This window comes from Pelodiscus sinensis, chromosome 3, assembly GCF_049634645.1.
Source record: "Pelodiscus sinensis isolate JC-2024 chromosome 3, ASM4963464v1, whole genome shotgun sequence".
Classification (NCBI taxonomy): Eukaryota; Metazoa; Chordata; order Testudines; family Trionychidae; genus Pelodiscus; species Pelodiscus sinensis.
Window position 1 is genome coordinate 184,684,830 of NC_134713.1, and position 17,870 is coordinate 184,702,699.

A 17,870-nucleotide genomic window follows, 5' to 3' on the forward strand; every position below is an offset into this window, starting at 1 on the left:
AATGGGATGTTACATCCCTAATAGATACTACCTTTCTGACTTGGTTTGCTGCGGCTTACCCTTGGGATATAAGCAACTAATCGACTAGTTAGCTATTACAAAGAGACAGGACGGGGATGCTTAGGGGAGCTGGCTTAAAAGCGGGTTCCCTCCAGCTCTGTGGGAGGGGGCAGGAGCACAGCGGCAGTGTTCCAGCTTTGAAATGTACAAGAGCCCCAGCGGGGACTCTTGTACAAAGAGGAAGTGTCTGCATGGAGCTGGGGTCAGCAGGACTCCCTGCTGGCCCTGGGCTCCATGCAGTGTTTCAGTCTTTAAAATACACAAGAGCCCTTGCTGGGGCTCTTGTATGTTTCACAGGCGGAATGCCATGCTAGTCCTTGTCGACTAATAGAATAGTTGATATTTAATTAATCAAAATTCAACATCCCAAGCTTGCACCAAGTTTCTTACCATTAAGGATGTTAAAATGTATTTTATATAAATAAATGTTTAACTACTGAAAACTTCAGCGGTTGCATGTTTATAGGGGGGGCCAGGTGTCTCCTGCAGAGCTGCCTCTCTTCCCCACCTCTGTATCAGAGGCATGTGACTATGCATGTTAACTAATGAGCCTAGATGAATTGGTTAACTATGTATGTGGGTACATGTTCATATCCCTAATTAACATCTGACCCAAGTAAGTGCAGTCACTTACTGACTGACACATCTCAAAGAATCCAATCGATTCAACAGAAATTTTCAGATTTCCTGGAGTAAGAGTTGAGATTAGAGCCACAGGTGTAAAACCCACTTTATAGTTAACCAGTTAAATGGTATGTTTAACTGGGATCCTGTGGCAGGGGGTTGTTCTGGGTAGGCAGGGCCTGCTCTTACCCCAGTAGGCATGTGGGTAAGGCAAATGTTTACTTGGTGATTGATCGGTTAATCAAGGGTTTCCCAACCTATGGGTTGTGACCCAAATATGGGTTACCATTACATTTCAAAACGGTTGCCAAGTGTCTCCCCGGGTAGCTCTGTCCCCCTTCCTCTACCCGTTTTTTAATTGCCTTGGGTCACCAAGTCTTCCTTAACTGTCAAAATGAGTCCCCATCTAAAACAGGTTGGGAACCGCTGGGTTAATCCTTTACATCCCTGATTAGAATCTGACCTGATGTGTGGAGATACCTTCTTTCAAAATGTGTGAGATTTGTGAGCGAGCCAGTAAGAAGCAGCTGGCCGATAAGAGTTCTATGTCTGAAAGTGGATAGATATGAGTGGCATCTTGAGGTGTTTTTAGAGCAGGTAACGTTTAGAATGTATCTAATTTAAAATGGGCTTGGCAATGCCTTAAGATTGGTCTATGCTGCAAAATTGTCAATTTTAAATACATTGCTCAGGGCTTTGAGAAGTTTCTTGCCTTGCATGATGTAATTAAGACGACCCAAAGCCTGGACTATACGCTGGTAGATAGATAAAAGATTTCTTCTGTTGACTCCTACTATAGCTGTAGCACCTAAACCACAGTGGCACAGCTGCTGTGTTCCTGGTATAGCTGTACCCTGAGCAGTTTCCATTGTTGCTATCTTAGTAGGTAACATATTAGAGAATTTGTTTTTGATGTGGCAAGTGCGGAAAGCAAGTTTAATAAGTGCTAATTTAAAAAACAAAACCCCACAGCATAGCCTGTATCAGTACAGTTATGTAAGAACTGACAAGAAATAGAACAGCCTCTCTGAGATGCCAATCCAGAAAGATTGCTAAGGCTTGTGTAGAAAACTGTATTTTACACCCTCTACTTCCTTTTCTTCCTTTTGAGGCCACTAATTATTTGTAAAGGAGTGAGATGCGAGTTCTTATTTCAGCCAATGGTGTGTCGTGCAGTGCAGTGTTTTTCTAGTTTTGCGTAACACAGCCAGCCCCCATTTCAGTCAGCATGCATTACCAAGTGCTTAAGTAAACGAACACAGAAGAGAGGCAGTCAGAGCCTGTGAGTTGCTGAGGTTTGAAGGATCTTCTTAAACTCTCTGGACTTCATCTTTTTTTGAAAAAAGTGGATTTTTTTCTATCTTTGTTCCCATTGTATACTGTGTGGAAGTACAGGAAGAATAAAGAGGTATTGGTAAGTTCCGGGATGAAGTGTCTTTTTTGTTTTAATATGATGTTTCTGTCTTATTGGAATTAAGGTTTCTTCTGCAAGATTCACAAATAAGTGAGGTTTTCCTTCTGTGAATAGTAGCTGGAGAATAATTCAAAGCATTTTATCTAACAGGGTTTCTTTGTTCAAATTGATCTGAGGAAATCAGATAATAGTGTGGTGTTGGTAGGTTCCTGTCCCTCTCAAAATAAGGAGAATTTCCAAGTTTAGGTTATATATACTGGATGTCTTGTATTTTGAAAATCATTTAAGGTGACTTTGGGACATCTCGATTTTTCAGCCTAGGAATTGTGTCTAAAGCAGTTGGTGGTTAATCAAAATTGGAATATTTAGCTGCTTTATCCTGTATATTGGTTTAATCAACAATTCAAACCTAATTATATCTACACCTTTTTAATTAGTAAAGTGCTGTGAATATGCATTATTGCAATTACAACATTTGTTGACTAACCAATAATATATGTTTGCCATGTTCATTGTGGTTCAGAAAACTTGTCAAACATTAAAGCTTTCAGGTCCAAATCCACAGAACAAGCTTTTGGTGGTGGTTTTGTGGTTGAGTAGGATCTTTCTCCATCTGATTTAGGAGAGGTGCATCATGTGCTAGATTCCCCTTCCTCCCCTCCCCCAACCATGCGTTCGGTCACAAAAACATTAGAAATATCCATGCAAATTCTGTGATAAATGTTCTTGAAAAAAAATAAACATTTAAATCTATATTTTGGCAAGTGTTTTAATAAACATGGCCAAAAATCTTTTGTATTACAAGATACTTCTGTCCTTCGCTCAAACTTAAATTTCTAGGGTGCTTTTCTCTTGCCCTCAACACAAAGGACCCAAAAGCTATAAAGGGCACTATCCTGAATAGTATGGCTTTCTTCCTGTCTATATCTTGGAGAATCCATCCCTAACAGTCTATGTTTGTGCAAGTGGAAAAGCTCTGCTTTTTAGCTGATTGCTTTCAGTATAGGGCAAGGAAATGTTAATTAAGAGGGAGAACTGTCTTTACAAGCATGCACTCTGTATGTTGACTGCTTGTTTTTAATAAGCATTCATATGGGATAATATATTTTGAGCGTATTCACACTTCATAGTAAGTCTAACTGGTACAAAGGAAAGATCTTCCTTTTTTTTTTTTTTTTTTTTTTATCGAACTAGGTTACAAAGTAGGGATGTTAAAAATGGGTTATTTTAATAACCGTGTAACCGCTAAGCATTTTAGCAGTCACATGGTTACTTGGTGACCCTGGGAGCAGGGCTGGGGACTGAGCCAGTCTGCCAGTCTGAGTTTTCAATGCAGAGCACGCCGGGGGGGGGGGGGGGGGGGGGCGCGCGAGTGGAGAATTTTTGTAGCTAACTGGGACCATTAACTAATAAGTAGGCTTATATGACAATTTAAAATATGAGATCTCAGAGGGACATAACCAGCTAAAAACATACAGACTCAAACATCAATAAAAGCACGAGTAAAAAGGGTGGCTTTAGCCTGACGCCGAAACAACACTAGCGTTGGAGCCATGCGAATATCCTGAGGAAGAGAATTCCACAGCCTGGGAGCAAAAGCTGAGAATGCCCTGTTCCGCATAGATGTTAATCTTATCTCACAAGTGGGGGAACACGAAGCAAAGCTCCCCAGCTGACCTTGATCCCCAGGCCGGTTCATATGGGAGAAGACAGTCCTTCAGATACCCCGGACCCAACTCATTTAAATGTTCATCAGGCAAAGGTGTATTGTCATGGTGTAGCTCCTGAAGTCTCAAATAAAATGTCTACCCTATCGCCCCATGCTTCAGGGGGGTGCAAGGCCAAAGACGACCCAGGGGATTACCAGGAGGCTGGTGCCAGCAGCAGAAGATTACCTGTAGGTACTGGTGGCGGTGAGAAGCGGAGCAGTCCAGCCCCAGCCTGCTCTGCTGGCTCCCAGCATTGTTTGGGGAAAGGTGGGGAGGAAGCAGGGCAGGGAAATAAAGGGGCAGGTCATGGGCGAAGGAGTAGAGTGGAGGTTAGAGGCATGGGGGAAGGGGTGGATCAAGGGCAGAAAGAGGTAGGGTGAGGGTTGTCCCAAACCCATACCCCCTGGGGACAGCCCTGAGCATAGACATGGTCTGTCTTCATTGGCATAGGAAAGGAGGGGTAAACTTCATGTGAGTAGTTGACTTTTCCCAGTTAATGAGGTTAGATGGCAATATCAAATTGGCAGTTTTAAAATAGCCACCCTGTGCTAATAGATAATGTTCTCGGCTTCCCACGCAGTGTCTCTGAATTACATCACTTATCTGTGGGAGGACATCGTGGTTTCCTCAGAGGAAGATCAGCTGTTACTTTTCATAAAAGAAAAACATGCTGGATTTTAAAAATATTGCAGGAACTATTATGTAACATCTTTCCCCCAAATGCAGCATTTGCATAGTTTACCAGATTCTGATCTCAGTAGTGTAAATTCAGAGTAATACAGGTATGATTGTGATTAGAAATCTGACCCAATGTGCTTAGCCATCTTTCTTCCATCTTTTGAAGATGAATAATAGGTTTGTCATGTACATCTCATAAGCAAGGTGCAGGTTTTTTTAAACTAGCTTTTAATTCATATTTACTACTAAAATGTTTGCTTGGTTGATCAGACAGTGTTGTGGAGTGGCTCCTGAAGCCTCAAAGGGAATGTCTACAAAACTGAAGTCTGAGTCGGGGATAGTCTCATAGTCTATACAGCACTTTTTAACCCTGGAGTCTGAGCCCCCTTTCCCCTTCTCCAGGTCCAAGTCATCTGACTCAGGCCCATGGGTCCCGTAATGTAATGCAGACATATCCAAAAAGACTAATGCATCTTCAGATGTATTTCTACAGATGGAGCAAATTTATGGGCCTATGGCACACATTTGTCAACTCTGTGGAAATTAACCATGTTTAAACTGGAAAAAGTGATATGTTCTGATCAAGATGCAGGCAGAATGTTCACTCTTATTTGCAAAGTTACTAGTCTTTGTATTTGGAACCTTTGTGGTTTGACCTTTGTAACGTAGTTTCAGGGCTAACAACCTACAAGTCTGTTTTACAAAGGAGATTTTAGGTTGGGTGCTCTAATAAATGAGAGAATAGTAAAGAGCCTCGGGACAAAGCATCTGGCAAATATTGTTGGTGGCCTGTGTACCTAAACTAGGCATTGTGATTTTTTTTTTGGGATACTAAAATAAAATGTTTAATGTAAGACCATAATCCCTCCTGTCTGTACAATGGATGATTAAGCTTGTTTGGGGGCTGGAGAGGGAATGGGATATATACAGAGTTTGAGAGAAGGGATTAAGACGATAATTGGCTTAAAAAGTATACAATGAACTGTGGAGCTATTTTAGGTAGTGAAAAAAAGTTCTATAGTGAGAAGGAAATATTCTTTCTTTAGTATAGTAAAATCATGCTCTTGGTATTAACACCCCAGCATTACTCCCAAACTACTGTGAGTTTGGGACAGTATCATACGCAACTGTAAAGCAGAATAACTTTAATGTCAAATGCAGTACAAAGCCAGCAGAAACTAAAATTCAGAGTATATATGTGCATGATTTTTTTTTTTTTCATTTGGAGGAAAAGAAAAGTATTGAAAACAAGCTATAGATATAGTAAATTCATGCACAGGAGGATAGTAGGGATGTAAACTCCCTGTTAGTCAATAACCAGTTAAACTTTAGGTTGACCTATCGCTTAAGCTGGATCTGTGCTGGGGACTGCTCCAGTCTGGCTGGAGCAGTCCCATGCTGGGGCTGGCTGCCGGCTCCCAGCATGGTGATGGGGCTGTCACTGGCTCTTAGCCCCCACCAGAGTAGCCTCTGTCCACAGTGGGCTCATAGTGGGGCTGGAGCAGCCCCCTGAGGTTTTGGAGCAGTGTCCCCCTGGGACAGTTGGGGAACTGCTGCAGCTGCCACTGGTTACTGGTTAACAGGCAATGGTAAGCATTACCCATTTAGAGTGATGCTTCCTGGTTAACCAACCAGTTAACCTGTCATATCCCTAGAGGATATTATGTGTGTACTCTTTAAATTCCATAATTTAAGTAAAAACGATCAGTTTAATAAGCTTTCAGAAAGTTAGGAGCAGGAAAAATATAATTTATTGAAGCTCAGTATTTATCAGATATAGCGTCCCTGATGGGCATTGTACTCTACAGTCATTGTCCCTGCCTCAAAAAGCTTTATAATCTAGGGGCTTCATTCTTCTTTCACTTATACCAGTGTAGTTCTGGAGTAACATTGACTTTCATGAAGTTACGCTTTGAAATAAGCAGACGAGGTCCGTGATATCAAACAAGCTAATATTTCAGGAGATAAATCATCAGATGAAAAGATGAGTCTGTCAAAACTGGGATTCATTCTTTAATGAATGCGTGGTATTGTAGAAGTCAGAATGCATGATCCAGTCCTTTCACGTGTGTATAATAGTATAACTTCCACACATGTGCGTGCTCTCCTCTCCAGCCCACACATTGGATCCAGCAAATGGACTGATGGGGTTTTTCCCATCAATCCAGGAGGACAGGTAGTCTGAAGAGAATTTTTTATTCCCACTAGGCTGCTAGCCACTTCCTCTGCCTATCTTATGCTTAGATTTCACATTAAAGTCTTTCTGTTGAAAAAAGGTCGGGCGGGGGGGGGGAACACATTGGAATCTTAATCCAGGTACAGGGGCAGGAGAAAAGGATAGCCAGTCCTTTTTAAATACAGAAAACAGGATTGCTGCTTTAGTGATTAAGGATGAGGATGAGAGGAAACCCTATATTGGTTCTTCATAAAAATCACTAAGAAAATATGGAGTCCTAATCGTGCAAATTTTGTGCATGAGTGCAAGGTTGGAGCCTAATTTTGGGGTCAGAATAATTTTGTTGATAAAAATTGGAGCTAGATTGTGGTCTCATTTATCTTACCCCAGAGAAACTCCATTGGTTTCAATGTAATTGCCACCATTGTGACAGATCAGAATCAGACTGGTAAGCATATAATTCACTAGTTCAACATCAGTTTAACTGGTTTGCTGTTTGAAAATGAACCAGACTACCTAAACTGACTAGCCTGTTTCCTCTCATTCATTTAGAACAGGCAATGGGTATGTAGGGACTGCATGGTTTCCAGATACAGAATTAACATTATACAGAATTCATGGCACTTGTCAATTGCAAGCTCTGTGGTACTTTTTCATCTTTCTTAAGGGTAGAAGTAAAGATTTAGAGCTTGTAGGTAGAACATGAAGAAAATATTTCAGTGCTGAGTGACATGAGTTACAACATTTTGCTTTAAAAAAAAAAAAAGAAACCACTGTCAATGAATATATTGTGTGTGGATTTTTTTTAATCACAGCATTTTAGAAAAGGCTAGTCTGGCATGAACTACAGTTAACAGGCCATAATGCTAGCTCTGTGTTTAGAAAATGATGGTAATTTACTACAAAGAGACTTTTATTCTAGTATTTTTAGCTCAAAGCAGAGTATTTAACAAATCTCTGCTTGGTCTCATTGAACTTGCTGGGTTTTTTTTCAACATATTAACCATCAAGATGCTGCCAGTTTAGTTTGCATTTCTGAATTTTGAGTTAGTGGTTCTGTGGACTTCATTAACCAACTCCTTAAGGTACTATGCACCAATCGGTTGTTCTTCTGTCAGTAGATTAAACTGCAAAACCTACCTGGGATTTTTAAATTTTTATATAATCAGCCACAGGAAATACTAATGTCTAGTCTACATGGTCCCATTTGATCAGAAAATACTGAGATAATCATGTGACTGAAAACTGGATATCCAAGTATAATAGGTAGAAAAATCTCAAAGTTTGGCTGATTTTTTTTTTTGAACAAAAATTGAGTTTTCATTTAAAAACTTTGAGACACTTCGGCAAACTTCAACCAACTCCTCTTCAAAGCATGAAAGCATTTGTTGTACCACATTACACAAATTCTGCTCTCAGTATAAAGTAGTTAATGAAGTTGTTGCAGGTTTCCCTTGTTTGCTTCTTGTATGTTGAGAGCACATAATTTATAGGCAAGTATGTTGATCCTTCTGTGGTTTTACTTATTCCTTAGTACATATATGTCTAATTAACAGAAGAGATATGGAAATAACCTCTTCCCCAATCCCTTAGTGTAACCAAAAATCTAAGAGAACAAAGTAGGTGAGCAGAGTTCCTTCTAAGCTTTTCCATCCATGTGTGGGATACATTTTGTTGTGTGCTGAAATGTGTCAATGTGCACCACTAGGAAAAACACAAACTTAGCTGTGGGTGTTCTGCTAATCAGCTAGATGGTACTGGAATCTCTCCAGGGTGGCTGCACAAGCACACAGCTTACAGGGAACACTGCAGGTGAGATAAGGATTTGAGGTAAGGATTTTTGAACACCAAGAAAAATCATTCTCTCTGAGAAGTTGATCTGTCAAGTTATTCCTTCACCCATCTTCCTTCTGGCATCAATACAGCTACAATATTGCATACTAAAACATATTGGTATCTGCTTGAGACAACAAGAGACAAACACTTCCATGATTAAGATGAAGATCTAAAAGAAGAGGGGAAGAAAACTTAGGAAAGTTGCTTTGTCTATTCTAGACTGCATTTAAAAATATTCCATTTTTGAACTTGAGTTTGACAGCATTTGGAGACACGAGGGCTTTAATATTTCCACAGAGCACACACACCCTGGACAGCAGCAGTGAAAGCTACCCAACCCTCCTGGTTCTTCTGTTCTTCGGAAACCAGTTCTGAGGGTGAAAGTATCCTTCATTCACCATGACTGTTAGTGATTAGGTTTCTCTGTTCAGACTGCCAATAAGGATGCAAATTAGCATCCATTGTGATGGTATCTTTTGTGGTAATAACAGCTGTCCTTTAGGAGCTGACTGAGATCACATGTAAATCGCCAAACAGCCATAGAATAATGGTTTTCAGCCACTGAGCCTTGCCAATAATTATGCATGAGTCACTTTGCTTACATGAATAATCACATTGAGTTTAATAGAATTACTCACACAAATAGGAGTATGCAAGACTTAGCCCCTTAGTTGGATCTGAAGCGATGATCGTGAGGTAAAATGAAATTTACCCTGTTCTCAGTACTGAGATGTCAGGTCATCATCCCTACTGAACTTGTAAAAATGTAAATGGACAAGACTTTTGTTTATGGAGTAAAAATTTGGTTATTCTTTTGGGGTCAAAGCTCTGCATTTGAGGAAAGAGTATGGTTGGAGAAGAAAATAAAACAATTTTAAAGTCTGATGTAGGGATGTTAGTGTGTAGTTTACACATTTAACCAATAAGCGTGGACTTTTGGTTAATCTTAACAACTACACACGCACGCACACCCCTTGCTGCCCCTATATCAGAGGCAGTGATAGGGGGAAGCCAGTGCCTATGGGGAGCCATCTGCATCCCCTTGTTGCCTTGCGGAGGCATCAGTGAGATGGGGAAGGGAGGCAGGTGGGAGCTGGTACTTGGGGGGAGTTGGCTAAAAAGCTGGCTCCCCATGAGCACCGGCTCCCACAAAGCTGCCTGCTCTCCTGTGACAGAGGCAATAGCATGGGAGGCAGGATATGGTATGCATCGGAAACCAGCTTTCTAACCAGCTCCCCACACGTATCAGCTCCCACCAAGCTGCCTGCTCCCCGCCTTACTGCTTCCTTCTACAGAAGTGGCAGTGCAAGGGGTGAGGGAGCAGGCTGGAGCAGGTACACAAGGGAAATGTCTTTCAAGTCAGCTCCAACTCATAGATTGGCTGGCCACTATACCCCTTTCAGGAGTGTGATTTCTTTCATATCCCCAAGTTTTGCCTCACTTCAAAACGTTTTGCTTACAAAATCAGATATAACAATATAAAAGTGTCACAGCACACAATTACTGAAATTGCTTACATTATTTTGCAATATAATTGTAAAGTAAATCATTTGGAATATAAATATTCTTACATTTCAGGGTATAGTGCAAACATTTCATTGTATGAAATCTTAATTTGTACTGATTTTGCTAGTTCTTTTTAAGTAGCCCCCGAAAATCTCTGCATACTACTAAGGACATATACCCTGGTTGAGAATCACTGACCTAAGTGCTGTGTATGGCGGTGGTGGGCATCTTGCTTCCCTTTGAGGTTCTGTGTGGCTCATGCGGCATTTTTATTTACTGTTGCCCATGTGCAGGGTTGCCAGATTCTGCTGGCTTCCATCCATGTAATTTTCCTAAGTGAGACAGACATAAAGCAACGGCATGTGAATTGAGTGCATGCTGATCGCACACAACATTGACTCTGAGCGCTGCGTGCTCCCTTTGCATAAGGGATGTAAAATCACATTTAATTATTTAACTGGTTGAATGTTAAGTTGTAAGGGGTTAATTGATTAAATGGGGCTGGGGAAGGGGACCATTCCAGCTTACTGGGCTGGAGCGGCCTCTACCATGGCCCGGCTGGAGCAGTCCCTGTGCCTTGGGTGGGGGCTGCTTCAGCCCACCTGCTTTCAACACCACAGTGGCCTGCTGACTAGCCTAGGTTGCCCAGTACTGGTATATGGCATGTGTCCTGACGATGCTTTCCCTCCAAAGGGGAAGCAGTAGGAGATAGGAAATCTTCATAATGTTCTCTCTCCAGTCTGAGTTGTATGGCATCTGAGAGGCTAGATTACCTCACAAGAACACCTACAGGCCTAGTGCTTGTCTACACTGTCACTTTACTGCACTGCAACTTTCTGGATCAGGGATGTGAAAAAACACCCCCTTGAACTGTTCCAGATGATTAAAGTGAAGAAAGTTTTCCTGGCTATGAAAAAATACTAAGGTTTATGGGGCAAGAGATCAGATAACCAGGTAGCGAAGCATCTGCTGTTTCTCATTTGCCTGTACTGAAGATCTTGACTATCCTTGTACCCAGATAATTGATCTTTTAGATGTGAGGTTTCAAGGAGATGATTGAATTGTATTTCTGTAATCTTACATTAACCTTTCTTGACTCTTAAAGACTTTCTTGTGAAAGATTAAAAAGGTACATTATACTTACCATAGAAATTCAGGAAATTGAGAAAGAAAAGGCTTATTACCTAAATCCAATCTGTCCTGCCGGAGGGTTTCGTACAGCAGATCCTTAAACATTTTGTCCAGTTCTACATTATTGCTGCAACTAGACCTTCACCACTTCACTTGGGAGATTACTCTACTGCCTAGAAAACTCTACACTCAATCATTATACAATGATTTCAATTTGTGAAATTCTAGCAAGACTACTTAGAAATGTCATTAGAAGACTTAATTTAGACTGCTGAAGGTTCTTGCCATTCTTGGTGGGGCGTCCACAAAAGGTCAGGGTAAAGGATTTTTAAAGTAATTATTTCAAGAAATTATGCTTGTGAAGTTTTATTTTTGTTTTTAGCATTAGAAAAAAAGGGTTTGTTTACACTTTTCAGCCATTGGTGCAAAACACATGTAAAAGTGACTTTCACTGGTATGAATCATGCTAGAGGACAGTGGGGAGGGGGGGGGGTTAAATCATTATGGTTGAAATTCCAGTGTAGAACATGCCTAGATTTTATTGCAAATGAGGGGGAGAGAAGAGCCAAATTCAGAGCTGATATAAGTGGTGGTGTCATTCCAAACAAGTCGGGTCTAATTACATGTCAAGTTAAAGTTGGGGAAGCTATTCCACTTATGTCAACATGTATACCACCTCAGAGTTTGAGGTTTGTACGTACTTGACTTCAGTTGGAGGAGTTGGTGTTAATTTCTTCTGAAAATCAAGTTTTCCATGTAAAATAGACAAAGCTTATAAGCTTGAATATAGCATGAAATACTGGAGAACTTTAGTTCAAAAATGTTTATGCAACTTACTGCCTCCCTCTAGACACCCGTGGAAGATCATTTATTCCCATGATCACAATAATTCAGGGATAGGGATCCGCCCCCCCCTCCCCCCCCGTTTACCTTAATCTGACTCTCACGGTAAATCTCTGCAACCCTCTTTCTCTCCTCTCACCCTGTCCCAACAGGGCTGGACAGGAGCTTTAGCTTGCCCCACTGTGGGGGTGTGTGTGTGTGTGTGGGGGGGAAACGGACCCTGGAGCCTCAGCACACACATACACACACCCTCCCCAGGGCTGGAGCATGAACAGAGCCCTAGCATCCTGAGTTTGAGAGAGATACTGTGTTTTGTCTTATAGGGAGCCAAGTCAATGAGTTTTGATTAGGGATGTTAAATTTAGATGAATTAACTAATGGAATAGTCTTTCCACTGACTATTTGATTAGTCTGTAAGTGGCGCCTCTGCCTTTGAATTGTTGCAATAGTTCCAGGACCATCTCCACCGGGGCAGAGGAGGTAGAGATGTAGCAGGGGACTGGGTGTGAGCTGTCAGGCTCTTAATATGTTTTAATGACAGAGCCACAGTGGGGTTAGCTCCTGGGGCCAGGAGCTAACCCCGCTGTAGCTCTGCAGTCTCCCTCTTCTCCCCCCACACCCCATATCAATTAATTGACTAGTCGATGGAAATTCCATTGATTAGATGATGCAATGCCATTAACATCCCTACTTCACACCAAAACTTTTGTCCCTGATATTCTCCTATCCTCTTGGTCTTTCAAGCATGGGGCAAGTATGCTTCTCTGTACTCTTGCCTTGCTTACTTGCATATTCCGATTCAAATCTTAATTATCACCTCACTTTATTTACCAGACTGATAGTATTGCTTGGCAGTTAAATGATTAAGCAACAAATGTAAAAGTTTTAATGACATCTACTGTATACTTCAGAGAATATGAAATGCTCACTGTAAAATGTGACTGGTAGGGCATCAGTATGCAGAGAAGACTGACATTTGATCTCTTCTGCAGCCTATATTCCTATCTGCAATTTGCAAATGTATTAGTCATTAGAGGAAAACCAGGAATGTAGGTGTGTTTTTTTTACCTTTTTTAAGACCGTGAACAGTTGCTTGTAGCATGCTTTTGTTCAGATCAACAGGTGGTAAATCTACTATATTATATTGATCACTGCTCCAGTGGATTTGAAGGAGAAACACTAGAGAAAGCAGAACAGGAAATGCTACTGTTGCAATTAGGGCTAACAAAGGTGGTGATGACAGGCTGTTGCTGTAGGCCTATGTGCCTCAAGGCACCTAATGCAGGCCCTAACTTACAAGTGGGCCCAATCATAGGGGAAGAGGAGTTTTTAGAAGTGCAGCGCAGCTAGGGACCAGAGTAGGTGTTTAGGCAGAGTGTCTTTGTGGTGTTGGCTCTCGTGTTCCTGGACATTCAGATCACCCTGGACAGTATGAGGAGGGCTGGTGATTTGGCCAGTTGATGAGATGTGTTTTTAAACTGCAAAGCTACAGTTAAGTTTGGTCCCAGACCCAGCATGAGCCAGGACTGAGCTGGTCTGCCTGCTCACCTTGCTCTCATTTAAAATGCAGAGCCACAATGGGGATAGGCTGCTAATCAATTATCAGTTAATCAATTAATTGATCAAGTACTCTATTACATCCCTACTTGTGGGAGTGGATTAATTGGGTTTAATATAAAGGGCCATCTAAACATTTGCCAGTAAACTGTGAAGGACACTCAAAAGTGTTGGGCCATAACAGAACAATCCTGTATTGCTGAGCATCTGCTCATAAGTGACTTCCGTCAGTGTTCATGACGTTTTGCAAGAGACATTGGGCAGCAGCAATTGTGCTGCTGATTTGAATGATTTTGGGCAAGTCTTGCTGGAGCTCAGTCTACACCACTGGTGAGGAACCTGGGAGCAGGATGCAGCCTCCCAGCTTGTCAGGAGGTTTGGGGCTCTCCACGAGCATTGCACTGGTGCTCCAGCCACCATGCTGTCTCTTCTCTCTTCTCCTCCCCTCCCCCCCCCCCCCCCCCAATGTGGCTGGAGCACACACAATCTACTAGCCTGGACCCCCCATGGCTCTGATGTGCAAGGGGAATGTGGAGAGTGTCTGTCTTCTTCTCTGTCAGGAGCCACATCAGTGAGGGTTTGAGAGGTGTGGGTGGGTGGGTGGGTGGTGTCCCTGACTGATTTTTTTCCCCCCTCTCCCACTGTGGGTCAGCAGTCCTCGACCCAAAAAAGATTCCCTACCCTTGGTCTGCACTTATGTTTACAGAGCAGCTGTGGCAGCACATTAAACTGATAGTGTGGCCGCAGCATGAGTATTGAGAGAGGTCTCCCCGTGGTCTAGGTAAACCACCACTGAGGTGAACTGCAGCCTGGTTCACACTAGCACTTTACAATGTTGTAACTTGTTCATACCCTAGAGCCAGAAAGCTATGACGCTGTAGACTGAGTTTTGCCACCTGTTAACTATGAATGACAGTTTCCTATCAAGAATGTGAGAATTGATTTATCGTTTGTAAGGAGCTTTAAATATGTGAGAAGTCCTGGAACTAGCATAGGATTTGTGATACAATAATACAAACAATCATTTGGTTTAGTTTTTGTTAACCCAAAGTTGTGGTGTTGAAATGAGCAGATAAGAGATTACTTGTACAAAACACTTGCATCAAGTGGGTGAATTGATGAGCTAGCACTAGTGGATTGAATTTAGCAGGAGGTACTCTTGTTCAGCTCCTCTTTCTGTCACTCACTCTTTGAGGCAAGTCACTTGTCTATTTCTTTAGAAGTACCTGAAGTGTACTACAGGAAAAGATGTAGGGAGGAAATTCAGGGCATTTTCTGTAACTAACAGGCTGTTCACTGTGTCTGCATTCATATCTCCTGGGTATCCTGTCCAGCAGTAGCTGTAGTGAATAGGTTTACTGAAAGGAAAATATGTAGAAATGACAAATTCTAAGGTAATTTTAGAGTATCCATGGTAAAAATCTTGTGAAATTGTAATCACAATATTTACACTGGAAGTCATGATCTAAGAAATAAACATATCTGACTGACCTGGAGACAGACGCAGTATCATGTGGCCTCTGTGTCTACTCCAAAACTCACTGTAGTATCTCATACTTGCACTTAACTGCTTATAAGCAACAGCCCAGGAATTATTCAGCAAACAATTTTAAATCCTAAGCATGTTTGACAAAACTTGTGTGCATAGACAATTAGGGATCAGAAAAGAGCCTACTTTCTTTAAATATATTCATTCTGGTCTTCTAACGAGGCAACTTCCTGTCTTGAGAGTCTATATCAAAGCATCACTCTACATATCAAATGTGGTTCTGCACCACTTAATTTAAATTATTGAGAATAATAAGTGGAAACAGTTTGGCAGATCCATTTTGCTATGGCAATTCTTTATAGGCTATTTTTGGTGATTACAGAAGTTACTTGAAGGCAGTCTGTCTGAAATTAGTGTGCATGTGTAACACTGATAAGCAGAACCGAACCTGGGATCTCTGGAGCATGACCCTCTATACTACACCTTGGCTACGGCTACACTGGCCCCTTTTCCGGAAGGGGCATGTAAATTTCACTAGTCGTCGTAGGGAAATCCGCGGGGGATTTAAATATCCCCCGCGGCATTTAAATAAAAATGTCCGCCGCTTTTTTCCGGCTTTTAAAAAAGTCATGTAACCATTTGAAGTAGGAATAAGAGCCTCCGGAAAAGGGCACTTTTTCCGGAGGATCGGGGCCAGTCTAGATGCTCTTTTCCGGCTTTTTTAAAAGCCGGAAAAAAGCGGCGGACATTTTTATTTAAATGCCGCGGGGGATATTTAAATCCCCCGCGGATTTCCCTACGACGACTAGTGAAATTTACATGCCCCTTCCGGAAAAGGGGCCAGTGTAGACGTAGCCAGCGAGTTAAAAAGCAGCTGGCTCTCAGCTAAGGCTGAAGTGCATACACATTCTTCCTTTCTCTGTAAGTTGTCTCATGTAGTGGCACTTACACCTGCTGGGTGTGCTGTATGGTCTATGGGTGTTATGCTCGTTCATAGATTTAAAAATCAGAGACTGTTATTCAAGACAAACTAAAACATGAGAAACCAGTGTATATGAGATCACTTTTACAGTAGTATAAGGTTGTACTACATGGCTATCTCAGTATATGGTTAGTTGATGTGCTGGCACACTTAAGCCATTGTGTTTAGCTGATTTGCAGACAATAACTAATTATTTGATATCTTGCTAATTTGTTTTCCCTTTATTATTTTACAGGAAATAATGAAAAAAGTCTGCCAAGGCTCTTGATCAGAGACCTGGAATTTGAGAAGTCGTCACTAACTAAGCCCATGTTTTCTCCTGATCAAGAAAACCATCCATCTAAAACACCAGTAAAGTATGGTGAACTGATTGTATTAGGGTGAGTATCTTATTTAGAAAACAGTGCATAGAGTGAGGTCTAATATTAGTTTACTGCAGGGTCTCTTCAATGAAAAGTGAGCCAGTCACATGGAGCTTTGAGTAGTTGTGTGGAAGGCCTGGGTTTGATTTCCTGCTACATTCTTTTATTTTCCAGGCCAAGTGAGCTATGTGGCATTAAACCTCCAGCACACTAATAACCTCTTCGGAGATCCCAGGCCATGACTAGAAAGACAGGATCTATAATAACATAAAATAAATGCTCCTTTTTCAAATCTTGTCTAGACTAAGAAACAGTGTTTTATTAAAAGCACACTAGTTAACATACTTTAGAATCCTAGTGTAAAGTAGATAAAATGTACTAAGCACATTATTTGATTGTCATATTTAGGGGGGCATCTCCTGTCTACAGTAGGGCGTTAACATGTTTTAACAAACATATTTTAATAAAACAGCTCTTCCCCTAGTCTGGATAAGCCAGAGGTAGAGAGTGCAGTGTTAGTTATCTGAGATCTCTTCTCTGGAAAAGTCATCTTGCAGTAACTGTTTCTCGTCTGAGTCCTACTTCTGCTATGCAAGAGAATTATAGAAGATAAAGCTACTTGTAACCATAAATCTTACATCATTTACCAATTTAGGGTTAGCTCCTGTTCCCTTTGAAGTTGTGAGCAGGATTGGGCCCTAAACACATGCATGGTTTTCCCCATTTTTTTTGTGACTGTACCATTTTAATTCTGTATACCCAGAGAGAGATCTGTGTACCATATTCCTCTTTTCAGACTGTTCTGTGCCGCTTTCCAGCTGCTTCTTTTTCATAATACAGTAAAACTCCGATGGTCCGGCATCTGACGGTCCGGCACTCCTGATGGTCCGGCACCATCAGGGACCCGGAAGTGCTCCGGGCAGCCGGACCATTGGAGCTGCTCTGCTCCCAGCTTCCCCGATTCAGCCGCTGCTAAAACTGACCAGCGGCTGAATCCGGGTAGCAGGGGGCAGAACAGCTGGAGTGCTGCCGGGTAGGTCCAGTAGCGCTGCCCCTTGAGGCTGCGGGACCAACCCAGCAGCACCCCAGCTGTACCGGATTCAGCCGCTGCTAAAATTGACCAGCGGCTGACTCCAGGAAGCCAGAGACAGAGCTGCTGTGCCCCAGCTTCCTGGAATCAGCCGCTGGTCAGTTTCAGCAGCAGCTGACTTGGGTACACCTGGGACAGAGCAGCTGGGGTGCTGCTGGGTTGGTCCCCGCAGCGCCGAGGCTTGGCGCTACCAGACCAACCCAGCAGTGCCCCAGCTGCTCTGTCCCAGGCGTCCCGATTCAGCCGCTGCTGATAGCCGCTGATCAGTATCAGCAGCGGCTGACTTGGGGACACCTGGGCAGAGCAGCTGGGGTGCTGCTGGGTTGGTCCAGTAGCGCCGAGGAGCGGCGCTGCGGGACCAACCCGTCAGCACCACAGCTGCTCTGCCCCAGGCATCCCCAAGAGCAGCTGGG

General features: G+C 42.3%; 1 protein-coding gene across 1 annotated transcript in view; it reads left to right on the forward strand.

The window, feature by feature from the left end:
* The window catches only part of PELI1 (pellino E3 ubiquitin protein ligase 1), a 61,643-nt gene that overhangs the window by 26,837 nt on the left and 16,936 nt on the right, over positions 1–17,870 (forward strand). Inside the window, exon 2 of the mRNA XM_075925588.1 lies at positions 16,241–16,385. Coding sequence (XP_075781703.1) covers positions 16,315–16,385 — 71 coding nt within the window. The 5' untranslated portion in view covers positions 16,241–16,314. The remainder of the gene's footprint in view (positions 1–16,240; positions 16,386–17,870) is intronic.